The sequence below is a fragment of the Callorhinus ursinus genome, unplaced genomic scaffold (assembly GCF_003265705.2).
Source record: "Callorhinus ursinus isolate GAN/ISIS: 27379988/994484 unplaced genomic scaffold, GSC_fseal_2.0 scaffold36, whole genome shotgun sequence".
NCBI classification, from domain to species: Eukaryota; Metazoa; Chordata; class Mammalia; order Carnivora; family Otariidae; genus Callorhinus; species Callorhinus ursinus.
This window is the reverse complement of record NW_027397098.1, coordinates 10989634-11011932: the sequence shown is the minus strand read 5'-3', so window position 1 is coordinate 11011932 and position 22299 is coordinate 10989634. Positions and strand designations below refer to the sequence as shown.

Below are 22299 nucleotides of genomic sequence, written 5' to 3'. Positions count from 1 at the left end.
TTGCCTCTGCCCTTTGCCCCGGCTGACTTCCCTGCAACAGGCTATTTGCAGAAGTTTTGGGCAGGGCATCCAGATGCAGCAGTGGCAGTGAGAAGCCTGTCTTCTGTGGCTCTTAGGAGCCAGGACACCTTTCCCAGAAGCGTCCCAAGCCGACGTCATACCTCCATGGTCACAACTAGGTCACCTGCCCAGTCCTAGACCAATCACTGGCAAGGGCCTGGCTTCAAATAATCAGGATTTCCTTTCCTGGAGTTTGTGGCTGTCCACTTCCTCTGATGTGCATGGCTGCGTGGAAGAGAAGAAATACCTAAATGTTGGGACTTACTTGAGAAGGAAGGGGAGGCGTAGGTAGCCGCCAGTAGCCGATTCTCCAGTATATAAACAGATCTCATTTTGTACTTTGTGCTTTTGGTCCTTTGTCCAGAGGATTGAAGAAACAGCCCTGGGAAAGTAACCATCTCAGTTCGTGGTGATGGCTATCTACCAGAAAGGGGCTGTTGGGTAGAGCCAGGGATGCAGCGGGGAATACCCTAGATCCAGTGCCCGCGAGACCTTTGCTCTTGAAGTCTCCTTTATTCTGGTTTGTTTGACATGTGGTTACTGCGCGATCGTGCTGGAGCCCCAGCTCACAGCCTGCCATCTGCCTTACTCTCTCTTGTCTGTGTCCCCGCCTCTGTCCTTGCCCCTTGTAGAACCCTCCCTGCCTGTTTCTGTTTACTTCGATCTTGCCCATCCTTCATCGTAAGTCCCGTCACTTCGAAACAGACTCCCCAAACATCTAGGCCTTTTAGTGATTTCTTCCTTTCCCAAACATCTGCAGCATTATTGTGTTCATGACCCCTGTGGCGTTTGTATCGACTAAACTTGTGGTGTGAGCTCTTTGTTTTGCTTTGTTTCGATGGGTCTTTTTTTTGGCCAGGCTGTAAGCACCTCAAGGATAAGGCCCAGGTCTTCGGTTTCAGCATCTCTAGTGTCTAGAGAGAAAGAGAGAGAGAGAGAGAGAGGAGAGACACATGCCAGTCACAAAGCGCTTTCGAGTATCCCTTTTTGCTCCTCACCTTGGTGAGAAGGACCATACATGGGTGTTACCTCTTCAAAGATGGAACCTAAGGGGTTCTTCCAAGCTGACGAGACCAGCAAGGTAGAAAGAAAGCTTGGCGCCCAGGTCTTCTAAGTCCCGTGTTCCTTCCACTGCACGGAGGTAGTAAGAAGCAAGTGCCACATTTATAGGGTGCACAATGAATGTTACGGGAGCCCAGAGGCAGGGCATTTTGTATGTTTGAGTAGTTAGTGAAGGCTCCCCCGAGAAGGTCGAAAACCGAGCTGCCTCTTGAAGGGCAGATTGGGTGTGGAGAGCATAGCACACGACTGACAAACGAGTTGATGGTGAGCGATGTGCCTGGCCTGCGAGAAGACGGCAGGGCGGTTCCTGGGGGGCCAAGGGAAGTGCAGTGAGGGAGGCGGCGCGGAGCTAGGTTCTGGATGGCCTTTGTGGGAGCCGTCCAGGTCTCTTCCCTTGCAGACCAGGAGTCAGGCGGTGGGTCACTAGGAGAACAGGCTTCCTCTCGCAAGATTGCTCCGCAGCCCAGGAAGCGGTATTACCTTGAAGTGAGGAGCAGCATGACCAGACAAAACTGGGGGCTGCCTCTGAGGACAAGGGGGAGTAAGTGGAGGGGTGGGGATCCCTGTGAGCCCTGCACATTTCCCCCTGGATCTTCATTCCAGTATTATCCAATCAGTGCCCTGCCTCTCAGCTAAGAAACCTGGCAGGCCTGTAAACTCAGCTGATGGTATTCAATGGCAGAAGGACTCAGGCTCTTAATGTGGGTTTCCAGCCCTCTTGGCTTTGCTCTCTGAAGGATGAGATTCAGCCTGGTTGTAGAAGTCTCTAGGTTTCCATCTGTGGCTTGAATTGAGACCTTAAGGATTTGAGATTGTTACTCTCTTTTCTAAATTATTCGCTGTCACCCATCTATGGCCTTGACTTTCTTTACCCATGATATTTTAGGATGGCAGCGATGCAGTCTCCCAGAACTGGGCCTTCACAGTGGGCATGCCATTCCAGATAACTTTTGGGGAACTAATTCACAGCATGCCATGGGCTGCTGGGTCCACATCTCCGAATATTAGCAGGACTGTCACTACTTCCTGCCCTCTCTCGAAGGCAGACAACCATCACAGATCGTCCCCATTTCCCTACTTCTCTCATTTGCAATATGCTCTCCCAGCACCACATTCCCTACCAGTTAGGAAATTTTCAGTGACAAGTAATGAAAACCGGGTCTGTTCTAAGGAAAAAGAAAATGTTTTGAAAGAATGCTGGGGGCTCATAGAATCATGGGAAGCTGGAGGATTCCGTTTGGGAAATGGAGAGGAACCAAAGCCCAAATCTGCAGAGCCAAGAAACAGTATGACAACCGTTTGATGGTTTTGAAGCATTGCTGGGTGCTGCTGTATCAATTCTGTTGTGTTCTTTCGTTCCATATTCACAGCACAGCTTCTGCGTGCTAACTAACTGTGGTATCTGATGAGCCCGGGTCAGGGCCCCACACGGTGGTGGGAGCAGGAGAGGGGATATCTGCCTCTCTAAGTTAGTGGGCAGGAAGGCACCCCCAACACAATATTGGGTCCCCAAAATGGGAGGAGTACTACCTCCTGGGGAGCTAAAAATAGCAAAAGTGGGATGGGTGGATTTACAGACAGGTTCTTAGGGGCGATAAAAGTGAGCCAGAATTCCACATAAATGTGGTGTTGTGTATTTATAAATTCTGGGAAAAGAGCCACACATAGAATTTCTGATACACCCCAGGGAGCGTGAGGTATTGGGGCTACTATTGCTTGAATCTAGCTGGTCTGGCCTTCAAGGAGCACAGACTTGTGGGAAAACAAACAAGATTCTCCATTACATTCTTGATATTCTGAGGCTCCTAGTAAAAGGTCCTTCCTTGGTGAAGAAAACAGATTGGACAGTTGGACAGTTAGAAACATGGAGAGACCCTTAAATGTATCTCTTTGGTCCCTGTTCCCTTCCTACTGTCTAGAGGAAGGTTTAAAAAGAAGAAAATAATAAGAGTCTTATTTATCGATCAAGGAAAAAAAGCAAGACAAAAAAGATGAAGATCAATCAGTTTTCTTCATGGCAGATGTTGTGGATGACAGGAAATGAAAGAGGAGAAAACAATGTGAATTATGTATATTTGCAGTCAGGTGACAGATGTGGGCTAAAGGCTTACCAGTTGAAGAACTTTCAAATCCTTTTCCACTAAAAAAAATTAAAACATGGTCTCTTCTCAGTCCCCCGCAGGTACCCTTGGATCATTTTGTTCATTCACCCGTCGGGGATTTATTGGCATTTACTGAATGCCAGAGATTGAAAGACAAATTCCATTTCTCTGATGGCCCCCGGGGAAGTATTGTGGTAGAGAATCTCCAAAGATAGTTTCCATTGATTCCTTTTGTTGTTACTGCTTCCCTTGAATCTGGCTGCCTGGTGACTTGCTCTGACCAATAAAATGCACAGAAGTGATGTGTGGCGGTCCCTACCCTAGCCTTTAAGGGGCCTGGCAGTTTCTTCTGACTTCCCCAAGGCTGCCATGCTGCCAGGAAGCCCAGGCCAGCTCAGAGGCATGCTAAGGCCCCCGACGAGCCCATGAAGCCTTCTTAGACCTTCCAGCTCAGCCCAGCCATGCTGAATGCAGCCGAATGAGTGTGCCTAGTTGCCGCCACATAAAGCACAGCCACCTGGCTGAGCCCAGTTGGCCCCCAGAGATCATAAACAATGGCAGTTTCAAGCTGCTGTTTCCATGGTGGGTTTTGCAGCAACAGATAACTAGAGCAAGTAGCGTCTTACCAGCTCAATTGGCAGGACGCTTCCCAGGTTGAAGGAATCAGAGGCTTTTGGGTAGGGTAGGGGAAAGTGGTGATTCCGGAGGACTCTGGCATGCAGCCTCCTGATAGGGGGAGGCGGGAGGGACTAGGAAGGGGCCGTGATGCAGCAGAATAGGTGCGCCTCACACCGCTACGTACTACTCACTTGCTGGTAGAACTCACACCCGCCCTTCCACTGTAGCTTATCATTGCTCTCTGAGCACTCCTCCTCACTTCCAGGTCCCACGTGTCCTCCCCAACCAAACCCTCTGGGCATCAGCAAGTACTATTTTCGTGTAGAATGGGGACAGAACGCGAGGCAGTGCTTGGAATTGTCAAGGCAGGATGGGGAGACTGGATGTAGAAAGACTAGTAGCTGAGTGCCCCCAAACATCACCTCCTTTAGAGCCGTGCCTGAGAACAGGCTACCATATGTCAGAAAAATTTGCTCTATTTTGGTTAAGAATCATTTATTTTACTTATCCAGAGTCTCTTAATCACCTTCAGGGCACTTCAACGGTCCCTGAAAATTCAAAGATGAAAATAGTTCTTAATCTCAAGATGTTCATCACTGCTCAGTGGGTAAATTCTGGGGCCGTGATATGTCTTGGCATCATAGAGGTTTACTTAGACATGTCCCTAGGACTGCACCACCTACTAAGAGAATTCCTTTTACCCCTTTGCTTCTTTAAAACAAACACTTGATTTATTTATCCACCCCCACCCCACCGGCCTGGGTCCTTCCGGACTTCAACTCCACTCCACCCTGCTTGCTTCTGGGTCTCGATCTACTTTGCTAGATCTAATTTTTGTCGTGTGATTTCCCCACCTTGAACTTGGTGCCTGATAGATCACAGACTTATTCTGTGATGGACCAGAGCCAGGTGATTCTACAGCTCTGAAATGGGCCCCCCGGAGGTCGTCATATTAGTTTTCCAAAGATGATGGTAAAATGGAACCACAAAGCTGTGAAGTAGCCCTTTGACTTAACTCTTTTACACCCAGTAGAAACCTTTCAAAATTCTGGTTCTACTGAACAGCTGTCAATTTTTTTTTATGCCGAGTTGTGTCTTCTGTCAAATTAGTTTTTGAAATCACAAGGGTCAAACTCTTAAAACTTATAAAGAACGAAATGGATCCAGTTAATGGTAAACTCTAGAAACATAGGGGCAAACAGCTGAAGCGAGAAGCAAAACATTTAGATAATCAGGCAGATTCAGGATAATCAAGTGAGTAAGCACAGCAAATACAATGGCTCCACTCATGTGTTAGTGATGAGTTTCCTCTCTTTGGGAAAGAGAATTTGCAGGGAGTGAAAACAGCATGGCTCTAAAATCCCAGCACCAGCCACTGGAAAGTCCTACCCTTCCTTCGCTTTTGATGAAACCGTCTAAATTGATGACGTGGGGAAGTTAGCAAGGAATGGCCCTTGGTGAGCTGCTGGTGACGTGGATGGTCGCTGAGTCTGTGTCCCACTTTCCAAATGCTTGTGATGGCGGCCTGACTACCCCTGGCTGTGCGAGAGGCCGTCAACGGCTGAGTTGTAGTTGGAGCTGCTCCTCTCCTACCCCCTTGCCCGCCCTAAACGTTGCCCAGCCCAAGCCGGCATTAATTGAGCCATGTGACCTTGGGCAAGTCAACTTCTATAAACCTCAGTTTTCTCCTCTATAAAATGAGGAGGTGGATGAGGCCCCTGATTTTAGAAATAAATGTTATTTAAGAAAAAAAGAAAGTGCAGGGAAAGAGACAGTGGGTATGCCAGGCACACCTGGGCCATAACCTGCCACTTACTGCTTCACACATGGAAATCTTGTTAGAGAGTCTCCAAAACTGTGATCAGATCTAGCTTTAGGCGAGGGTTTTTTTTTTTTTTTCCCCTCCTTTTAGAAAGAAAAGCCAAGCTCAACTGTTTGGGACTCTGCATTCCCGCTCTTTCTCCTCTTTTTTATTCGTGGCGCATTTCTTCTCAGTGATTCTTTCAGTGTATTTTTTTTTATATTGAAAATAGACATTTTGTTTATACAAGGCACAATTTCAAAATAACAGTTATATAAAATATGTAGATATAATAGGGAGTATAAATAGAAATGCATATACATGGAAAATGTCACTGAGTTCAGTTTCCTTCTTTGTGAATCCTTAAGTCAAGTGGATTCATGGGGCATGATACCTCTTTGTTCCCTTTCAGTGCCTGCAGAGCACCTCAGCAGAGGGAAAGCGTTTGGAGCTGCAACACTTGTCATCCTTGTAGATGTCTCTTACGCCAGCAGGAGACTCAGAATTGTCTTAAGAGTCTCAGGTGTATTTCTTTTCTCTGTAAGCTGCAAGTCAGGATGAGGGGTGGAATAGTCAAGCTGCTAAGCTATCCCGAATAAATGTCACAATGAAATAAAAGGAAAGCCGAGGCCTTCAGCCGCTCCCAGGAAACCTTCAACTGCTGGGATCTGGGGAAGGCAGCCCTACACCTGAGGCCGGGCAGGGCAGGGCAGGTCCCGAGCATCCATCCTGAGACTGCAGAGCCTAGGAGGTGTCTTGGCTGGGTGCTGTCGATAAAATGATGGCAAGATGTTTGTTTTATCATCCTGATGGGCTGTTTCCTGGTGCCCAGGTCCTTGAGTCATTTCCAGGTCCTCTTTGGCTAGGGCAGGGTTGGCACCTTCGCTCAAGTCTCTGCTGCCCTCAGTCTCCCCCTGAGTGTCCCAGGTCGTGTGGGTAGTTTTCTGCGTCCTCCTCTCTGCCGCTGGTTCCTCTAGTCATTGGCATCTCTTCCATGCTTTCCATTTCAACACTGGGTGTCTGCGAAGTTTGCCTGTAAAGCAGATCAGTCACAGCTTTTGAAAAGAGGGGCGGGTCGCCCTCAGCTTGAGTGAACAGATAGTTCTGGTTGAACACTCAGATGGGGAAAACCTAGCTTACCTCCATTCACGGCTGGTATTTAAATCTTACTTTGGTATTTTAAGCCGCTCATCCACCAAAGATTGACCAATGCTGTTGGAGCAGCTTACCCCCTCTTTTCCAATCCTCTGCTAAAAAAGCAGTATTTCAGATGGCAGGAACAAAAAGGAGAGAGTAACTGGGAGCCCGGCAAAGCCAGACATGATCATCTTGATAAAAATGATGTAATATTCAGAAAGCTTTTAAAACAGTTCTTGGTACTTGGTATGTGTTTAAAGAAACAAATATATTAACCAGTTCCTGAGTAACCCAAGAGTGGGGGAGGCAGAACATCTTAATTCCACGTGTTTCCCTGTCATTGAAGGGCCTGTGTTTTTTGGCCCTGAGTATCTGGGTCAGCAATTTTTTCCATGGATTATGTCATCCACCTCTTGAGGATAGGCAACTCTTTGGGACATTGCAAAGTAAACTCTTTGAATCCAAAGAAAACAAAAACGCCAATTTGAAGAGATAGCTGCACCCCGAGTTCACTGCAGTATTATTTACACCAGCCAAGATATGGAAGCAACCTAAGTGTTCATCAACAGATGAATGAATAAAGAAGATGTGTGTGTGTGTGTGTGTGTGTGTGTGTATACACACACAATGGAATATTACTCAGCCATAACAAATAATGAGATCTTGCCATTTGCAACAACATGCATGGACCTAGAGGGTATAGTGCTAAGTGAAATGAGTCAGACAGAGAAAGACAAACACCATATGATCTCACTCATTTGTGGGATCTAAAAAACAAAAATGAACAAACAAAACCAACAGACTTGTGGACACAGAGAACAAACTGGTGATTGCTAGAGGGGAGGGGCTGGGGGGCAGGTGAAATAGGGGAAGGGGATTCAGAGGTACAAACTTCCAGTTACAAAATAAGTCACGGGGATATAATGTACAGCACAGGGAATACAGTCGATCATAGTGTAATAACTTTGTATGGCATCAGGTAGTAACTAGCCTTGTCGTGGGGATCACTTCGTAATGCATAAGCATGCCGAATCGGTATGCTGCACACCTGAAACTAACAGGCTATTGTATGTCAGCCACATTTCAGTTATCAAGTACATAAGCATTTGAGCTCCTTGCGGTGAGAGCTAAACGAAAATCAGGACTCTGGGCCAACGTGCTGAAAATAATTTGCCGAAAGCCAGTTTGTTGAATGACCAAATCTACCTAAGAACCCATCTGTAAAAAATAAGTTTACAGCAAAGAATTGATTTGCCAAATGACCAAGTAGCTATGCTTTTCAGGTTTACCAAATCTTACCGATACATTTATCAATATTTCTCTACTATAGTCAGTGAATATTGATATTTTCATCTTATCGGCATACCTATTGGCCATATATACCGAATTTACAAATTCTTGTAAGATCCTATTCTTAATGTCTTTTTCTTAAAAAATTGTGTACATTTTTTAAGTCAATGAATATAGTTAGTCATTATACTCTTTTAAGAATGTAACTCCAAAGACAACATGTCATGTGGAAATTTAGTTATAACAACACATTGAAACTCCTTTTAAAAGTCATTTTTTATTTTGCCAGCATTTTAGCATTTTGGGGATTGTTTTGACAGACTTTCGAGTCACACATCAACCTTAGCATGTTCTTTCTAAACGATCTATGGGATTTATGGCATTTCTTTTGGTTGGGATGGTATTAACAGCTTTCAAAGATGGATGTGAATTTTTAGATGACTTTTTCGTTTCGGCTTCACAGTAGCATTTCATAGAACATTCATTTTGCCGAAGTGAGGCTCAAAGGATGGTATCATCCTTATACTGATATATTTAGAAAAGAATTCTTTATGATTAGCAATGAGAAGTTTTGTTTCAACAAATCTGATTTCTCCTGTTCACTGTGTTGCTGAGGAAGGATCCAGAACAGCCATATCAACATAGAATGCTGGTTACTAGGTTCTAATTGATACAAATATGAAATTAAGGCAAATATGCCATTTGAGGCTTTAATGAAAATTATAAAAATGCCTCAAGATTAGAAAAATAATAAAAACTGAAATTTCGGCAAGTGGCAGAAACGGTTTTCTCGTCACCCAATGCTGAAATAAGAATTTCAGTGACTAGAAATACAAAAGTCAGGCTTACATGAATGAGCACATAAATAAGAAAGTATCCCTGTATTTGAATGAGAATATTCAAGAAAATATATTCATGACTGTATCACAGCAATTGCATGCCCATCACAATGGTTATTGGGTAGGTTCTTTCCTTCTTTTAAAAAGGAAAGAAAACGTTCATTCTTTTCTTTCCTTGTGGTAGAGCGGCCCCTCGTCACCAGTTAGGTTCTGGCTTCCGTGTCTCCTACTGGTGGCCTGTGGGGGGCCTCCCAGGGCCAGCTCCCCATTGGCCAGTACAGGAGTGAGCGGGCGTGAGAGCCCGCCTCAGTAGCCAGGAAAGGGGGTCTTGCTTTGAGGGGGCAGCGGAATCATAATGATGCAGCTCTTTTCTGGGAGGAAAGGAAGAATCCCGTCCTCTGTGATTCCCTCGCGCTTCTCACCTGGATTTTCGGTAACAGACCAGAAGAAGCACCACGCATACTACACCGAGCACAGTGACAGGTGTGGCGATGGCCGCTGCAAGAGAACAGAACAGAGCTGTCCTGCGGAGAGTCCTGGCAGCAGGTTCATGTCTAAGACCCTGAAAACTCTTTACAGTTGACAATCCTGCAGAGAGATCCAGATGCCTTCCCAGCCCCAGCTGACTGTTACTGACATTTCTGGAAGTCCACACAGTCCAATCTGCTCTACTTCTGGGCAGAAAGTGTATTCTTTTCCCACCAATACCACCAGTTCAAACCATCTGCTTTCACGTCATCCCACATCCCCAGCTTCTAATCCATCCTTCCTGGTTGGGGTGACATGGTGATGGGACGAGAGGGGAAAGTAAAGGCCTCAGAGTTCACAAGCTGGCAAGGCTGGTCTGCTGCTTAATCCAAAGTCAGAAAATAGTTGTCCTTGGGACCACCTCCCCCTTTTCTTCAACTTCACAGAATCCCCGTTTAGAAACAACAGCATGCAGTGCCATGTTTCTTCCAACTTCATTTTTTTTTTTTTTTTTTTGAGTAGGCTCCACGCTGGGCATGGAGCCCAGTGTGGGGCTTGAACTCACGACCCTGAGATCAAAACCTGAGCTGAGATCGAGTTGGATGCTTAACTGACGTAGCCACCCAGGCGCCCCCATCATTACTGTGTTTTTATTGGCAGCTTTTTATGGCAGAGGAAGGGTGGTAAGGAGAGAAAGGAGGTGTCGTAAAAGGTGTTGCGGATTAGAGGAGAGGAAGGCCGTGGCTCGGGAGAAGGGAAAGATCCTGTTTGGGGTGAGTTGAAAGGAACAGCCCGGAGTGGTGGGGGCACTTGCAGGTAGGAGGCCAGCAGGTGTCGGGCATTTGAGCTTTATTGGGCAGGACAGGAAGAGTGGCGTCTCCATGTGGAAGCCAGAGGGCTTAGCCCAAGGGCTCGGTGAACCTAAGTATTTTAAGAACACTTGCATCAATAAATAATAAGCTCCAGGCGGAGTTGGCCAGTTTGCCTCCATATTGTGAAATCTCCCTGCAAAAGACTACCTGCCCTCCATGAAGGATGACAACCATGAACATCTGGGGGGGCCAGCGGTCTGACTGTGGACCACGAGTCACATCTCCTAGACTGTTCGGCTGTTTGGACCTGTGCCTAAACAACCAGCACACGACCTCCTGTACAGGATACTTCTCCTATCTTTGCCTCCAAAATACAACTCTATCGAAAAACAGAGAAATACAAGGATGTGGGGAAACACTCAGATTCTCCGCCGGGTACGGAGTACGGTTTTTCTCAAGGGCAGTCGGCAACATGTAACAACAGCTTTAGAGAAGACCACCGCCGTTGATTCTCTAGTCCCACTTCTAGGAGTTTATTCCAAGGAAATGGGCAAATACATGCAGGAGTATTCACTGAAGTATTATTTAAAACAATTTTTAAAATGTTAATCTCTTATTAATAGAAAATTAATTAAGCTGTGGTATACCCATACATTGGACTATCATCCAGCTTTTAAAAATTATGAAATGAATCTATATTAACACAGAAAGATGCCTCCGATTACTTAGGTGAAAAAAAAAAAACTGGCTGAGATAAAAATGAACCAAAAAATAATCTCCAGTAAGCCATGTGTGTGTCCATAGGCACAGGACAGCCTTGAAGAATAGATACCAAAGTACTAAGTAATGGTGGGCTTGTAGATAATCTTTATTTTCTTTTTTAAAAAGTTTGCTTTTTCCCTGATATTTTTGAAATGGTACTGTCATCAGAAGAAACAGTGAAGTTGTCAAAACCAAACTACCTGTGCCTAAGTAAATACAAACAAGAATAGAAAAGTCCCAAAGGAAGTAACAAGGAAGCATGGCAAATTAGTGAAAAATGTTTTGAGTTTTCAGACTTAACATTAATCATCATTATGACTAAGAACCAGAAATGCTTCCTAAGAGATGTTGTGCCCTAGGGTAAACTATTTCTTCCATTGACTCATCAGCTCAGCATGCATTTATTGTCCACAGAGGGATTTATTGGAAAAGGCCAGATGATTTCAGCTGTAGTTTTGCTTTCATAATGCCTCTTCCTGTTTCTTCTGAATGAGAATCACACCTGCAGACTCCCAATTCCAGGGAGAAAGGAGGGCCCTGAGCCAGTGATGTGACAGAGCACTTTGAATCCAGGGACAAACTCATACCCTTGGCCTCTTCCTCCATTATATCCAGGCAAACTGGGTAAAAAAAATTGAAACCAAAATCATAAAGATGCTAGGTAAACAAATCAACTGGCAAGTTCCCCCACCGTTTTGTGTTTCCTGAGGGATGCATGGGTTGGAGAAAAAGGAAGAGAGAGAGTTTTGGTGAACCAGAGGAGAACAGAGGAGGATTTGAGTCAGGGCCGGTGGGGGGCGGGGTGGATTATTGCTCAGGAGGCCGAGAAAGGCCAGTAGCTCCCTGCCTTGACTTCAGCCCGCAGTGCGTGTTGGGTCTAAAGCGAAGAAGGTGGCCGAGGCAACCAGTGGTCACTGTTCAATGTTGATGATGAAGAGGTCCTCTGAGAACATGGGCAGGGGGACACCATTCCTTAGCAGTACCTACCAACTAGATCAGCCAGGAAGTGCTGTTTCTGAGTGCTGGTGTGCCTGCATCTGATGAAGGCAGTTTTGAAGTAAGAACATCATTATTCCCGGGCAGTGTTTCTCTTCTGTCTCTTACTGCACTAAGCACACAGTAAGTGTTGGGTTCAGAGTAGGTACTCAATAAATACCTAACTGATTGAACTAAACCATTCCTACAGTCCATAAGTTAAAGTATATTTGACGTGCCATTTGCTTCTCAATGAGAAATCTGCATTTCATTGCAACTTAGGACCAACCCGGCACAGAGTTAGAACCCAATCTATATTGAATAAACAGAGGAATGATATAATAGCTAGCTCCTGTTAAAGGCTGAGCATATCAACTGCAGCAAATTGATTTCAGATATGAAAGATGAGAAGTATAACACAGTCTGAAGAATTAACTCTTCCCTCCTTGTGTCTTAAATGAACATGGCAATGTAAACACTGTCATAGGTGACATTCTGGCTTTTTACTTTACAATCAGGAGTCCTCAGGAATAGCCTAGTCAAAGATCAGATAGGGGATATTGGAATAGCTGAATGAAATCATTGATTAAAAGGGCTACCAAGGGGCGCCTGGGTGGCTCAGTTGGTTAAGCATGTGACTCTTGGTTTCGGTTCAGGTTGTGATCTCAGGGTCATGAGATGGAGCCCTGCGTGGGGCCCTGCACTCAGCACAGGGTCTGCTTGGGATTCTCTGCCATCTGTCCCTCCCCCTGCTTGTGCTCTCCCTCTCTAAAATAAATAAATAAAATCTTAAAGAAAAAAAAGCCTGCCAAGTGAGCCTGTAGATACTTAAGATAATGAAATGAAGAATCGCACTTCCTAAACATTTATTAAAATGTTAAAGTCTTCAAATTAACATACTCATTTGCTCACTCACTATTTATTGAGCATCTACTATTTACCATTTTCTGTTGAACTAAAAAAAGCAACTTTTATAAGTTGTGATAATCATTTATGTAACTTAAAAAATTATGATATTGGTACTTATCAATGGGCTGATGAAAATAGTCAGTTAATTAACATTTGCTGAGTGATTCTTGTGGTAAAGCATCTATATTTGCTTACAAACATGGTCAACCGATTGCTTATTCATGCAGAAATGCTAACACCTATGGATGCCCAAGGAGCCAGCTGGTGTCTCTGCCGTTTGTACCTAACAGGGGCAAACTCTTGGGTCTCAGGTAGCTGGGACTGTATATGACATACTTGGCAGGCACCATCACTAAATGTTTTTAGAAAACTAGCATGATTTCAATTTCAGTTTACACCTTCTTAGACAATAAAACTTAAATAACACCTAATGAAATAGAACTCGTCTTTATTTTTTATTTCTTGGCTAACAATTACTTGATCTGTCTTGTAAGTTAGGTGCTAACATGTTTATCTTAAAGACCCCCAGAAGAAGGAAATCTTACTCACATAACAGGAAAGATTTAAAGTTTTTTTTTTTTTTTTAATCTGTTTCCACAGTTTCTTGCACGGAGCTATTTTTGCCTATTGCAGGTGTTGAGTTAATGTGTATTACATTATACTGCAGAATTTGGGAGAGACTTTCTGATATTTTAATCTAGTGAAAGTCAGGAGCTGGAAAAATATAAGATGATATCCCATAATAAAGTAGTTGTTTGAAAATCTACTTAGAAAACACGGACCCTCAAATTTTATATATAGGATTTTTTTCCTACAGATATACTTGCCCACAGCAAAATGATAGGTTTTCCAATTAATCACTGTTTGTAACATAGTCCAAGAATGTAAACAGTCACATGTCCAAATAGGGGTTGGCTACATAAATTCTGGCAAATCCATATGGTAGGATTTTTTGTAGCTGTTTTCAAGAATGAAGTGGTTTTAATGTATTGATATGGAAGGATTTCCAAGAGATACCATTAGGTGGAAATGAACAAGGTGCAAAACAGTGAAAATACAGTATCTATTTAGCATCATATATCCTCTGTGAGCTATTTACGGGTTGACTCTCTGAAAGGATACACAGAAATCTGGTAGCAGGAGTTGCTTTCTTCCTGCAGGGGGATTTTCAGCCTGAGATGGGGCTTTTTGCTCTATATGTTTTTGTAATTTGTAATCTTTAAACACTGTGCAAATATTACCAGTTAAAAAAAAACGAATAAAAAATGTAAAACTTTGTAGAAAGGTTAATATAATATGTGACATAAGGAGAAAAATTAGGTTAGCTACTTTATTTACTGCTTGCCTCTTAAGTGGTAAACATATTTTTGTTTCGGTGTCCTTGTCATTAATCCCACAGTTTCTCCATGAAAATACTTTCCAGATGGGCTTTTTTTTTTTTTTTTTTTTTTTTTTTTTTTTAACCCCTTTTTTTTTTTTTTAAAAACCTTTTTATCAAATAGCTGCTGAAATGACCAAACCCACTTGGTTGGCCTTTTTTTTTTTTAAGAGACAGTGCGTGCACATGCACCTGTGTGGGGGAGGATGCGGTGCAGAGGGAGAGGGAGAGAGGGGCTCCATCCCACAATCATGACCTGAGCTGAAAGAGTTGGATGCCTAACTGACTGAGCTACCCAGGCACCCCTCACTTTTTTTTTTTTTTCTGGATGACATTTAAAAAAAAAAGATTTTATTTATTTATTATTTATTTGAGAGAGAGTGAGTGGGAGTAGGGCGAGGATCAGAGGGAGAGCGAGAGAAGCAGACGCCCCGCTGAGCATGGAGCCAATGTGGGGTGATGCGGGGTGACGTGGGGCTCAGTCTCATGCCCTGAGATCACACCCTGAGCTGAAAGAGTTGGATACTTAACCAACTAAGCCACCTGGGCGCCCCTAGATGATACCTGATGCAGATAAAATATAGCCACAAAAACGAGTCATTCTCCAGTAGAAAAACTTGTAAATGAAAAATAGAAATAATTTTTGTCTGTACGAAGTTACGGTGGGTTTTTTTTTTTTTTTTTGGCTTCTTGAAAACTTGTCAGACAAAAGTCTTAGATTCTTTCTTACGATTGCAATTCTCTCTCCCTTCTCTCTTCTTCCTGTCTCCTCCCCTCCCTTCCTCTCTTTCTTTAATTCTTGTGAACGCTTTTCCATTCCCCTCACACTCCCTGGGTCATTCACTTTCTCTCCTAGCCTTAAAGTTGTGTACTTCTTCCGTAAAAAGAAGCCTCTTATATTGAGACATTTGAGCAGCCTTGCTGAGAAGGGCATCATGCTGAAACCCTGTGAAAGATGAATGCAGTTTATGGCAGAATCACAGCATTGCAATGACAGTAGCACCCACGTGTGGTGTTCTCATAAGTCCTGCATGCAAGTCTAGCCCCCCTTAGGGGAAGGAGGCTCTTTTGTGATGCGTCAGCTCTCTGGTTCCCACATCAGTAGCCTGACAGGGAGGAGCTACCAATAGTGAGATAAGCAGTCATGTTAGAATCCCGTAAGTAGGGTGATCCTATAACTTACTATCTAAACCGAGACACTCTTGAGCGGAGAAGGGGATGCTGCTGGTGGCCAGGCTTGGGCAGCACATAAACCAGGACTGTCCCACCCCCTGCGACTGAGGTCCTCTGGGCATAAACACTGCGAGGACAAGAAAAAAAAAAAAAAAACAACTTACCAGTCACAGTTCCAGAATTGTATGAATATGTACCTGCAGAGAAGAGATTGCAGCTCAGTTATTGCTGTTTCTCAGTTAAGGCACTAGTTTCTCATTAAGCAGGAGGAATTTGGGACAGTTTGGTTGTCATCCTAAAGCCTTGAGAGATTGATGGCTGGCAAAACCAAATTCCCTTTAGCAGAGGACAAGGGTAATTTATTTAGATGCTGGGCCATGCTTAAGAATCAAATATGCCCTGTTTGCACAGCGAAGGAAAACATCAACAAAACAAAAAGACAACCTCCTAAATGGGAGAAGATATTTGCAAGTGACATCTGATAAGGATTAATATCCAAAGTGTGTAAGAACTTATACAACTCAACACACACACACACAAGCAAATAATCTAATTAAAAATGGGCAGAGGACCAGATAGACGCTTTTTCAAAGAAGACACACAGATGGCCAACAGGCATACGAAAGGATGCTCAACATCACTGGGAAAGGCAAATGTGAGGCCACAATGACAGATTATCTTGCCCCTGTGAGAATGGGTAGAATCAAAAAGACAAGAAACATCAATTGTTATGGAGGATGTGGAGAGAAGGGAACCTCGTGCACTGTTGGTGGGCATGCAAGCTGGTGCAGCCACTCTGGAAGACAGTATGGAGGTTCCTCAAAAAAATTAAAAATAGAAATAGCTATATGATTCAGTAATTCTGCCAGGTATTTACCCAAAGAAAACAAAAACACTAATTTGAAAAGATATATGCACTCCTATGTTCATTGCAGCATTATTTACAGTAGGCAAGATATGGAAGCAGCTCAAGTGTCCATCAGTAGATGAATGGATAGTGATGTGGTATATATGTAATATGAGTATTACTCAGCCATAAAAAAGAATGAAATCTTGCCATTCAATAACAATGGTTGGACGTAGAGTGTATTATGCTAAGTGAAATAAGTCAAACAGAGAAAGACAAATACCATATGATTTCACTTAGATGTGGAATCTAAAAAACGAAACCAGTGAACAAACAGACAAAAGCCGAAACAGACCCTTAAACACAGAGAACAAACTGATGACAGCCAGAGGGGAGGAATGTGTGTGTGTGTGGCGGGGGGGGGAATGGGGAAAACGGGTGAAGGGGGAGTGGGAGGTCCAGGCTCCCAGTGATGGAATGAATAAGTCACGGGGATGAAAGGTACAGCATGGGGCAGGGGGGAGCAGAATCAATGGTATTGTGGTAGAGAAAAACACGCCACAAAGAATCAGCTATGCCTTTACGGAAGATGCAGATTACCAAGAGCTTTTCCATCCCACAGACTGTGACTCCAGATTGCAGAAGGCTTCCACTGTCCTCCATATTGGGAGGAGGCAGATATTATTCAGATTGGCAAAGCCTCTGCCATGCAGGTCTGTACGGTGAGCCTTGTCCCATCCAGGAGATGGACTTTCTTTTCCAGCTGGGCTGAAGCAGGGTGGAGCACAGAGGTTAGAGGGCAGAGCAGGGAGGCTGTGACACAGAGCAGCGAGCAGGGGGTCACTGAGTTGTCTGGGCTTTGGGTCAGATGGTATAATGCTGTGCAGCTGGCTCACTCGAGGTCTCCACCCACACCCAAGAAGCAGCCCACGGGTTGCTGACTTCTCCTAAAGTATGCAAAGCCAGTGCTAACCTGGCCTCTCCTGTGAGGCGGAGGGAGTGCGTTCCAAGGCCTTTGCTGTTGTCTGAGGTGGGGCTTGGGAGGGTTCCTGACTGATCGGCCCTGTGGTTCCTGTAGCAGGAGGCTTTGATGGCATCGGCCTGGAGTCTAGCACAATATCGGGCTCGGTGGCCACTGTGGTGTCTGACTTGGAAGTGAAAGCTGGTTCTGTAGGAAAGTGCAACATATGGAGGACATGAATATTTAGACTCATGTCTCTGCTCAGCTCCAGAAGAGAGTGGACTTGGTACTTGCTCTAGTGAAGCCCACCGTAGCCCAGCCCTCCCCCGGCACACTCCTCCGTGGCTCTTTGGGAAAATCCCTTATGTGGGTAGCCTGTTCATCCATCTGGAATGGCCACGGGACTTTCAAGGATGCCAGAGGCTCTGCAGCTGTTTATCATGGTGCAAAGTTCGAGATGCCATGGATTTGGGTAGACTTGGATGCTATGGGAGGCTGCTCTCAAAAACTGAGTGCAGCTGTATTTGCCAAAGACATCTGGGGTGCGGATTTTCATTTATTTTTTTACGTGTTTGCCCATGACTTCTGAAATGGGGGGGAAGCCTGAGGTTCAGCCTGACCGAATCTTAGCATATTTGAAGGAAGGGTCCTGGTTTTGCGCTGATCAAGGGGAGGGCAGCCCACCTTGTGTCCAGGCCCTCACCGTCCCTGTCGACCTGGCAAATGGCTGCCCCCAAACTGTGAAGCATGGTACAAGTGCCTCTGTGACCCCAGCACCGTTGGCTGTCTGGCCACGCCGTGTGGGGCTGCTGTCCCAGCCGCTTATGCTGTGAGACGTCCTCCTGCCCCTTCGTCCTCTATCAGCATCTCGCACGATCCGGGCTGCCAGCACTCCGGGCGCTCTGCAGACAGAGCTCCCCCAAAGCATTTCCATCCAAGTGCCCATGGCCATGTCACCCCACGTCAGAGATGACACTCCCACGCCTTTCACCTGACCAAGTGTTCCATGCACGAAGGCAAGGCTGGCAGAGACCAGCCTTGATTATTCTCATCAGTTGGTGCACCAGATATGACTTGGGTCAAAGGGGTTTTGGAATTACTCCAAACTTAAATGTAGTCAGCGCTCAACCATATCCTCCTGTTTGTAGCCAACAAACTACCTAACTAACTAGGAGGAAACCTCCCTCTGGCCTCGCCATCCCCCCCCCCCCCCCCCCGCAGCATTGCTACTCAGCCTCGGCTCCCTAAGAATCACCTGGGGAGCTTCTAGAACCCTAATTCCCAGGCTGCTCCCCAGACCGCCAGAGGAGGAGGAGGTCCCCACATGTGTCCACGGTTAGGAAGCCATGCTCAAGGGGAGGCGAGCCCGAGCAGTGCAGCCCACCACAGCAGGATGACTGTGCCTGGGCGTGAAGGGGGAGACGGGGGCCGGGGAAGCACCACACAGGATAACGGGACACAAAAAAATCAGGAGTTAAGTGTAAAGTAAGGCTTTCCTAGGATGTAGGGCACGTTGTCCCAAGACATTAGCATCTGTGCTTTCAAATTTTCTTAACATCAGTACGGTGCTGAGGAAATTGGGATAGAAGATTAGCTAAGACCCTGGAAATGCGTAACGTTGGCAGCTTTGTGCAGTGCTCCTGTACCCGGCGGTCCCCCGTTGGGGGAACAGTTCTGCATGGGTCCCTCATGTTTCTGCACGTCTTGTCGGCAGAGGCACTGGCAGCCCTTTCTTGGGACTATCTTTCCAAAGATGTTCCTATAGCCTTGGAAGGTGCGGACAGTGCCTCACCCTGGAGCAAAGGACAGACATGGTCAGCAGGTTATAAAAGACTCCAGTTTCTTAACTCAGGCTTCCTCTGCTATGAAGCAGCCTGCTGGATGTGCAGGCATCTTGGAGGCCCCTCCCTGTTGCCCCTGTGGGACATAGAGACGAGGAAATTGAGGCAAACATGCTGAGGGTCCTGCTGCCCACTGTGCCGTGGAAGGAAGAACGTCCTTGGTCTCTGGAGCAGGAACGGCGTGTTTTCCGCGGGCACCCGTGACGTGTTGGCGGGCTAACATGCAAGGCAGGCAAAACCGCAGATCCTCCCCAGTTTTGATGAGGAAGTGTGTCTACAGCTAAGTCTGATCTGGCATTGTAAGAGTGGGTTTCGAACCATCATTAATTATGTGCAGCCGAAACCTAGCTATCAAGCCACTTTGATTTAAAAGAGAAAATGAAGCTAATGTAACGTTGACGTTAATAAAAAGTGTGTCCTGTTGTTTAAGTTGGCCGTGGAACTCCAGCGGTGGTCCAAGAATCTGAAGGGCTCACAGGGACCTGTGTGGTCGCAGGGAATGGGAGTCCTTAAAAAGTTTCCAACATCCCTACCTTTTCCAGAAAGGGAGGTGCTCTCTGGCTCTGGGGTCACCCCTGCTGGCACTTCTGTGGAGGATGGCCTTAGGTGAGTCAGGGAGGGGTCTCCTAGAGAGAGGATAACCACATGGCATTCATGAGCCTGAGGGTGGAACCTGGATTGCTCCACAACCACGCAGAAATAAAAAAATAAACATATAGATTTAAAATAGAGATATCTGGCTTCCCAGGATAGGTTAGAAGCCCAAGAAATACGCAACAATGTTTCCTAATCTGCAATTCCCAGGCAAACGTAAACAGACCCAAACTCTTTTTCTAGCCTTTCAGAAAGACTGCACACATATCAAATGTCTTGTTATTTTCAGTTAGACGGATATCAATGAGATCAACTCAGTTTTATAATACTGTCTTTTACATGGGAAAATAAATGATTACTCAGTAGATTCAGTTGTTTTGTAAGGAAAAAAGAAAGCATTCCAAGCGTAGGAGGTTAGGAAAAGTAATGGAGGGAGTTGTTAGTGGTAAAAGGTGAGGATTCTTTGGGCTACATGAAACCTAAAGATCCTCCAGTCTTTAGGTTCTAAAAGTCTATGATCCCAGGTCTCATCCCCTTGCTTCCTCTACCCCCACCCCCCACCAACCAGTTCAGAGCCTACAACTTTTCCCCATCTTAGATTCATTCACCCAAAGGAATTGGCACTTTGAAGAAACAGTCACTTTGCCTGTGCTGGAAAGCCCTTATTTTTGCCCCTGGATTACAGGTACCAGCAGGTGCCCAGACTGGACAGAATAAGATGTCCACTCTGTGTCTTTGCCATAGTGTTGTTGCTCATACCTGTCGTCACCCAGCTAGTTCAGCACTTCAGTTGCACTTGAGGCCATGTGGCACTATGTCCCCCAGCTGAGCGATTCCTTTACAATAAATAGAAGGCTTCTTCCTTGCCCTGCCTCTGATGTCTGTATGATGTCACGCAGGGGGAGGGGGCAGGTGCACAAAATCAATGAGAAAGTCTGGCTTTTCAAGGAATCCTACAGCAGAGTGAGTTTGCTCTAGAACAACCCCTTTTGTCCACTTCCCCAGAGAGGAGTTGAGAATTTTCACATATATGAGAAAGTCTCTAGCTTGCAGTTGGACATGTATCAAATATGCAATAAACCATGAGTTAATCTTTATTTTTCTAGAGTAAGGGCCTTAGTATTCCTGGAAATAGCACTATTGACTTCCACTCCAAGATTGTTGGCTTCTGACATAGTTATCCAGTTGTGGATGGTTCATAAAAAAATAGATTCTGACAACCATCCCTCACATGGACTCTGGAGTGCTGGCTGGACACCAGGCATGGGTGACCAAGCTAAGGGAGTCTCTGCTCCTTGGGTAGCCCCCATCCTTCTGGGGGGGGTAACAACAAAGAACCCTAATAATTTCCCTACAGGTTGCCTTCTAGGGAAAAATTGGGGAAGCTCTCTGGGAAGCAAGCATGCCAAATTCTTGCTACCATAATCCTAAAGGCATATGTCAGAGATATTGTGGGTTCTGTTCCAGACCATCACAATAAAGTAAATGTGGCAATAAAGCAAGTCAAATGAATCTTTTGTTTCTCAGTGCATAGAAAAGTTATGTTTGCCCTATACTATAGTCTATGAAGTGGGCAATAGCGTAGTGTCTAAAAAAAAAAATCAATATATATACCTTAATTTAAAAATACTGCTGAAAAATGCTAACCATCATTTGAGCTTTCAGTGAGTCATAATCTTTGCTGGTGGGGGGGTCTTGCCTCGATGTTGATGGCTGCTGACTGATGAGGGTGGTGGTTGCTGAAGGGGTGGGTGGGTGTGGCAGTTCTTTAAAATAAGACACTGATGAAGTTTGCCACAGTGACTGACTCTTCCTTTCATGAACAATTTCTCTGTAGCAGGTGGTGCTGTTTGATAGCATTTTACCCACAGTAGAGCTTCTTTCAAAATTGGAGTCAGTTCTCTCAAACCCCGCCACTGCTGTATCAACTGAGTTTATGTAATATCCTAAATCCTTTGTTGTCATCTTAACCAGGAGTAGATTCCATCTCCAGAAACCACTTCCTTTGCTCATCCATAAGAAGCAACTCCTCATTTGTTCAAGTTTGATCATGAGATTGCAGCAATTCAGTCCCATCTTCAGGCTCCACTTCTAATTCTGGTTCTCTGGCTGTTTCCACCTCATCTGCAGTGACTTCCTCCACTGAAGTCTTGAGCCCCTCAAAGTCATCCGTGAGGGCTGGAATCAACTTCTCCAAAACTCCTGTGAATGTTTATATTTTGACCTCTTCCTGTGAATCATGAATGTTCTTAAAAGCATCTAGAATGGTGACTCCTTTCCAGAAGGTTTTTAATTTACTTTGCTCAGATCCATCAAAAGAATCACTATCTCTGGCAACCATAACCTTATGGGATGTATTCCTTAAATACTAAGACTTGAAAGTGGAAATGACTCCTTGATCTGGGAACTGCAGAATGGATTTTTTTTTAGCGGGCATGAAAACAATATTAATTTCATTTTCATCTCAATCAGAGTTCTTGGATGACCAGGTGCATTGTCAATGAGTAGTCATATTTTGAAAGGAAACTTCTTGAGCAGTAGGTCTCAACAGTGGGCTTAAAATATTCGGTAAACCATGTTGTAAGCAGATGTGCTGTCCTCCAGGTTTTGTTGTTCCCTTTATAGAGCACAGGCAGAATAGATTTAGCATCATTCTTAAGGTTCCTGGGA

General features: G+C 45.0%; 1 protein-coding gene across 7 annotated transcripts in view; it reads right to left on the bottom strand.

Annotated features, from left to right (window-relative positions):
* Positions 1–317: 317 nt before the first annotated feature.
* IL15RA (interleukin 15 receptor subunit alpha) overlaps positions 318–22299 on the bottom strand; it is a 54608-nt gene continuing 32626 nt past the window's right edge. The window contains exons 3-8 of one of the 7 annotated variants that reach the window (XR_003204767.2): positions 19569–19661; positions 17207–17401; positions 16834–17001; positions 15551–15583; positions 9332–9407; positions 6653–6676 (exon numbers count right to left, since the gene is read on the bottom strand). Coding sequence is in view for 5 of the 7 variants with exons in the window: in XM_025853624.2 (XP_025709409.1) it covers positions 6547–6676; positions 15551–15583; positions 16834–17001; positions 17207–17401; positions 19569–19661 (619 nt within the window). In the remaining 2 variants the exon portion in view is untranslated. The other 6 variants (XM_025853623.2, XM_025853618.2, XM_025853624.2 and 3 more) reach the window with 6 other exon arrangements.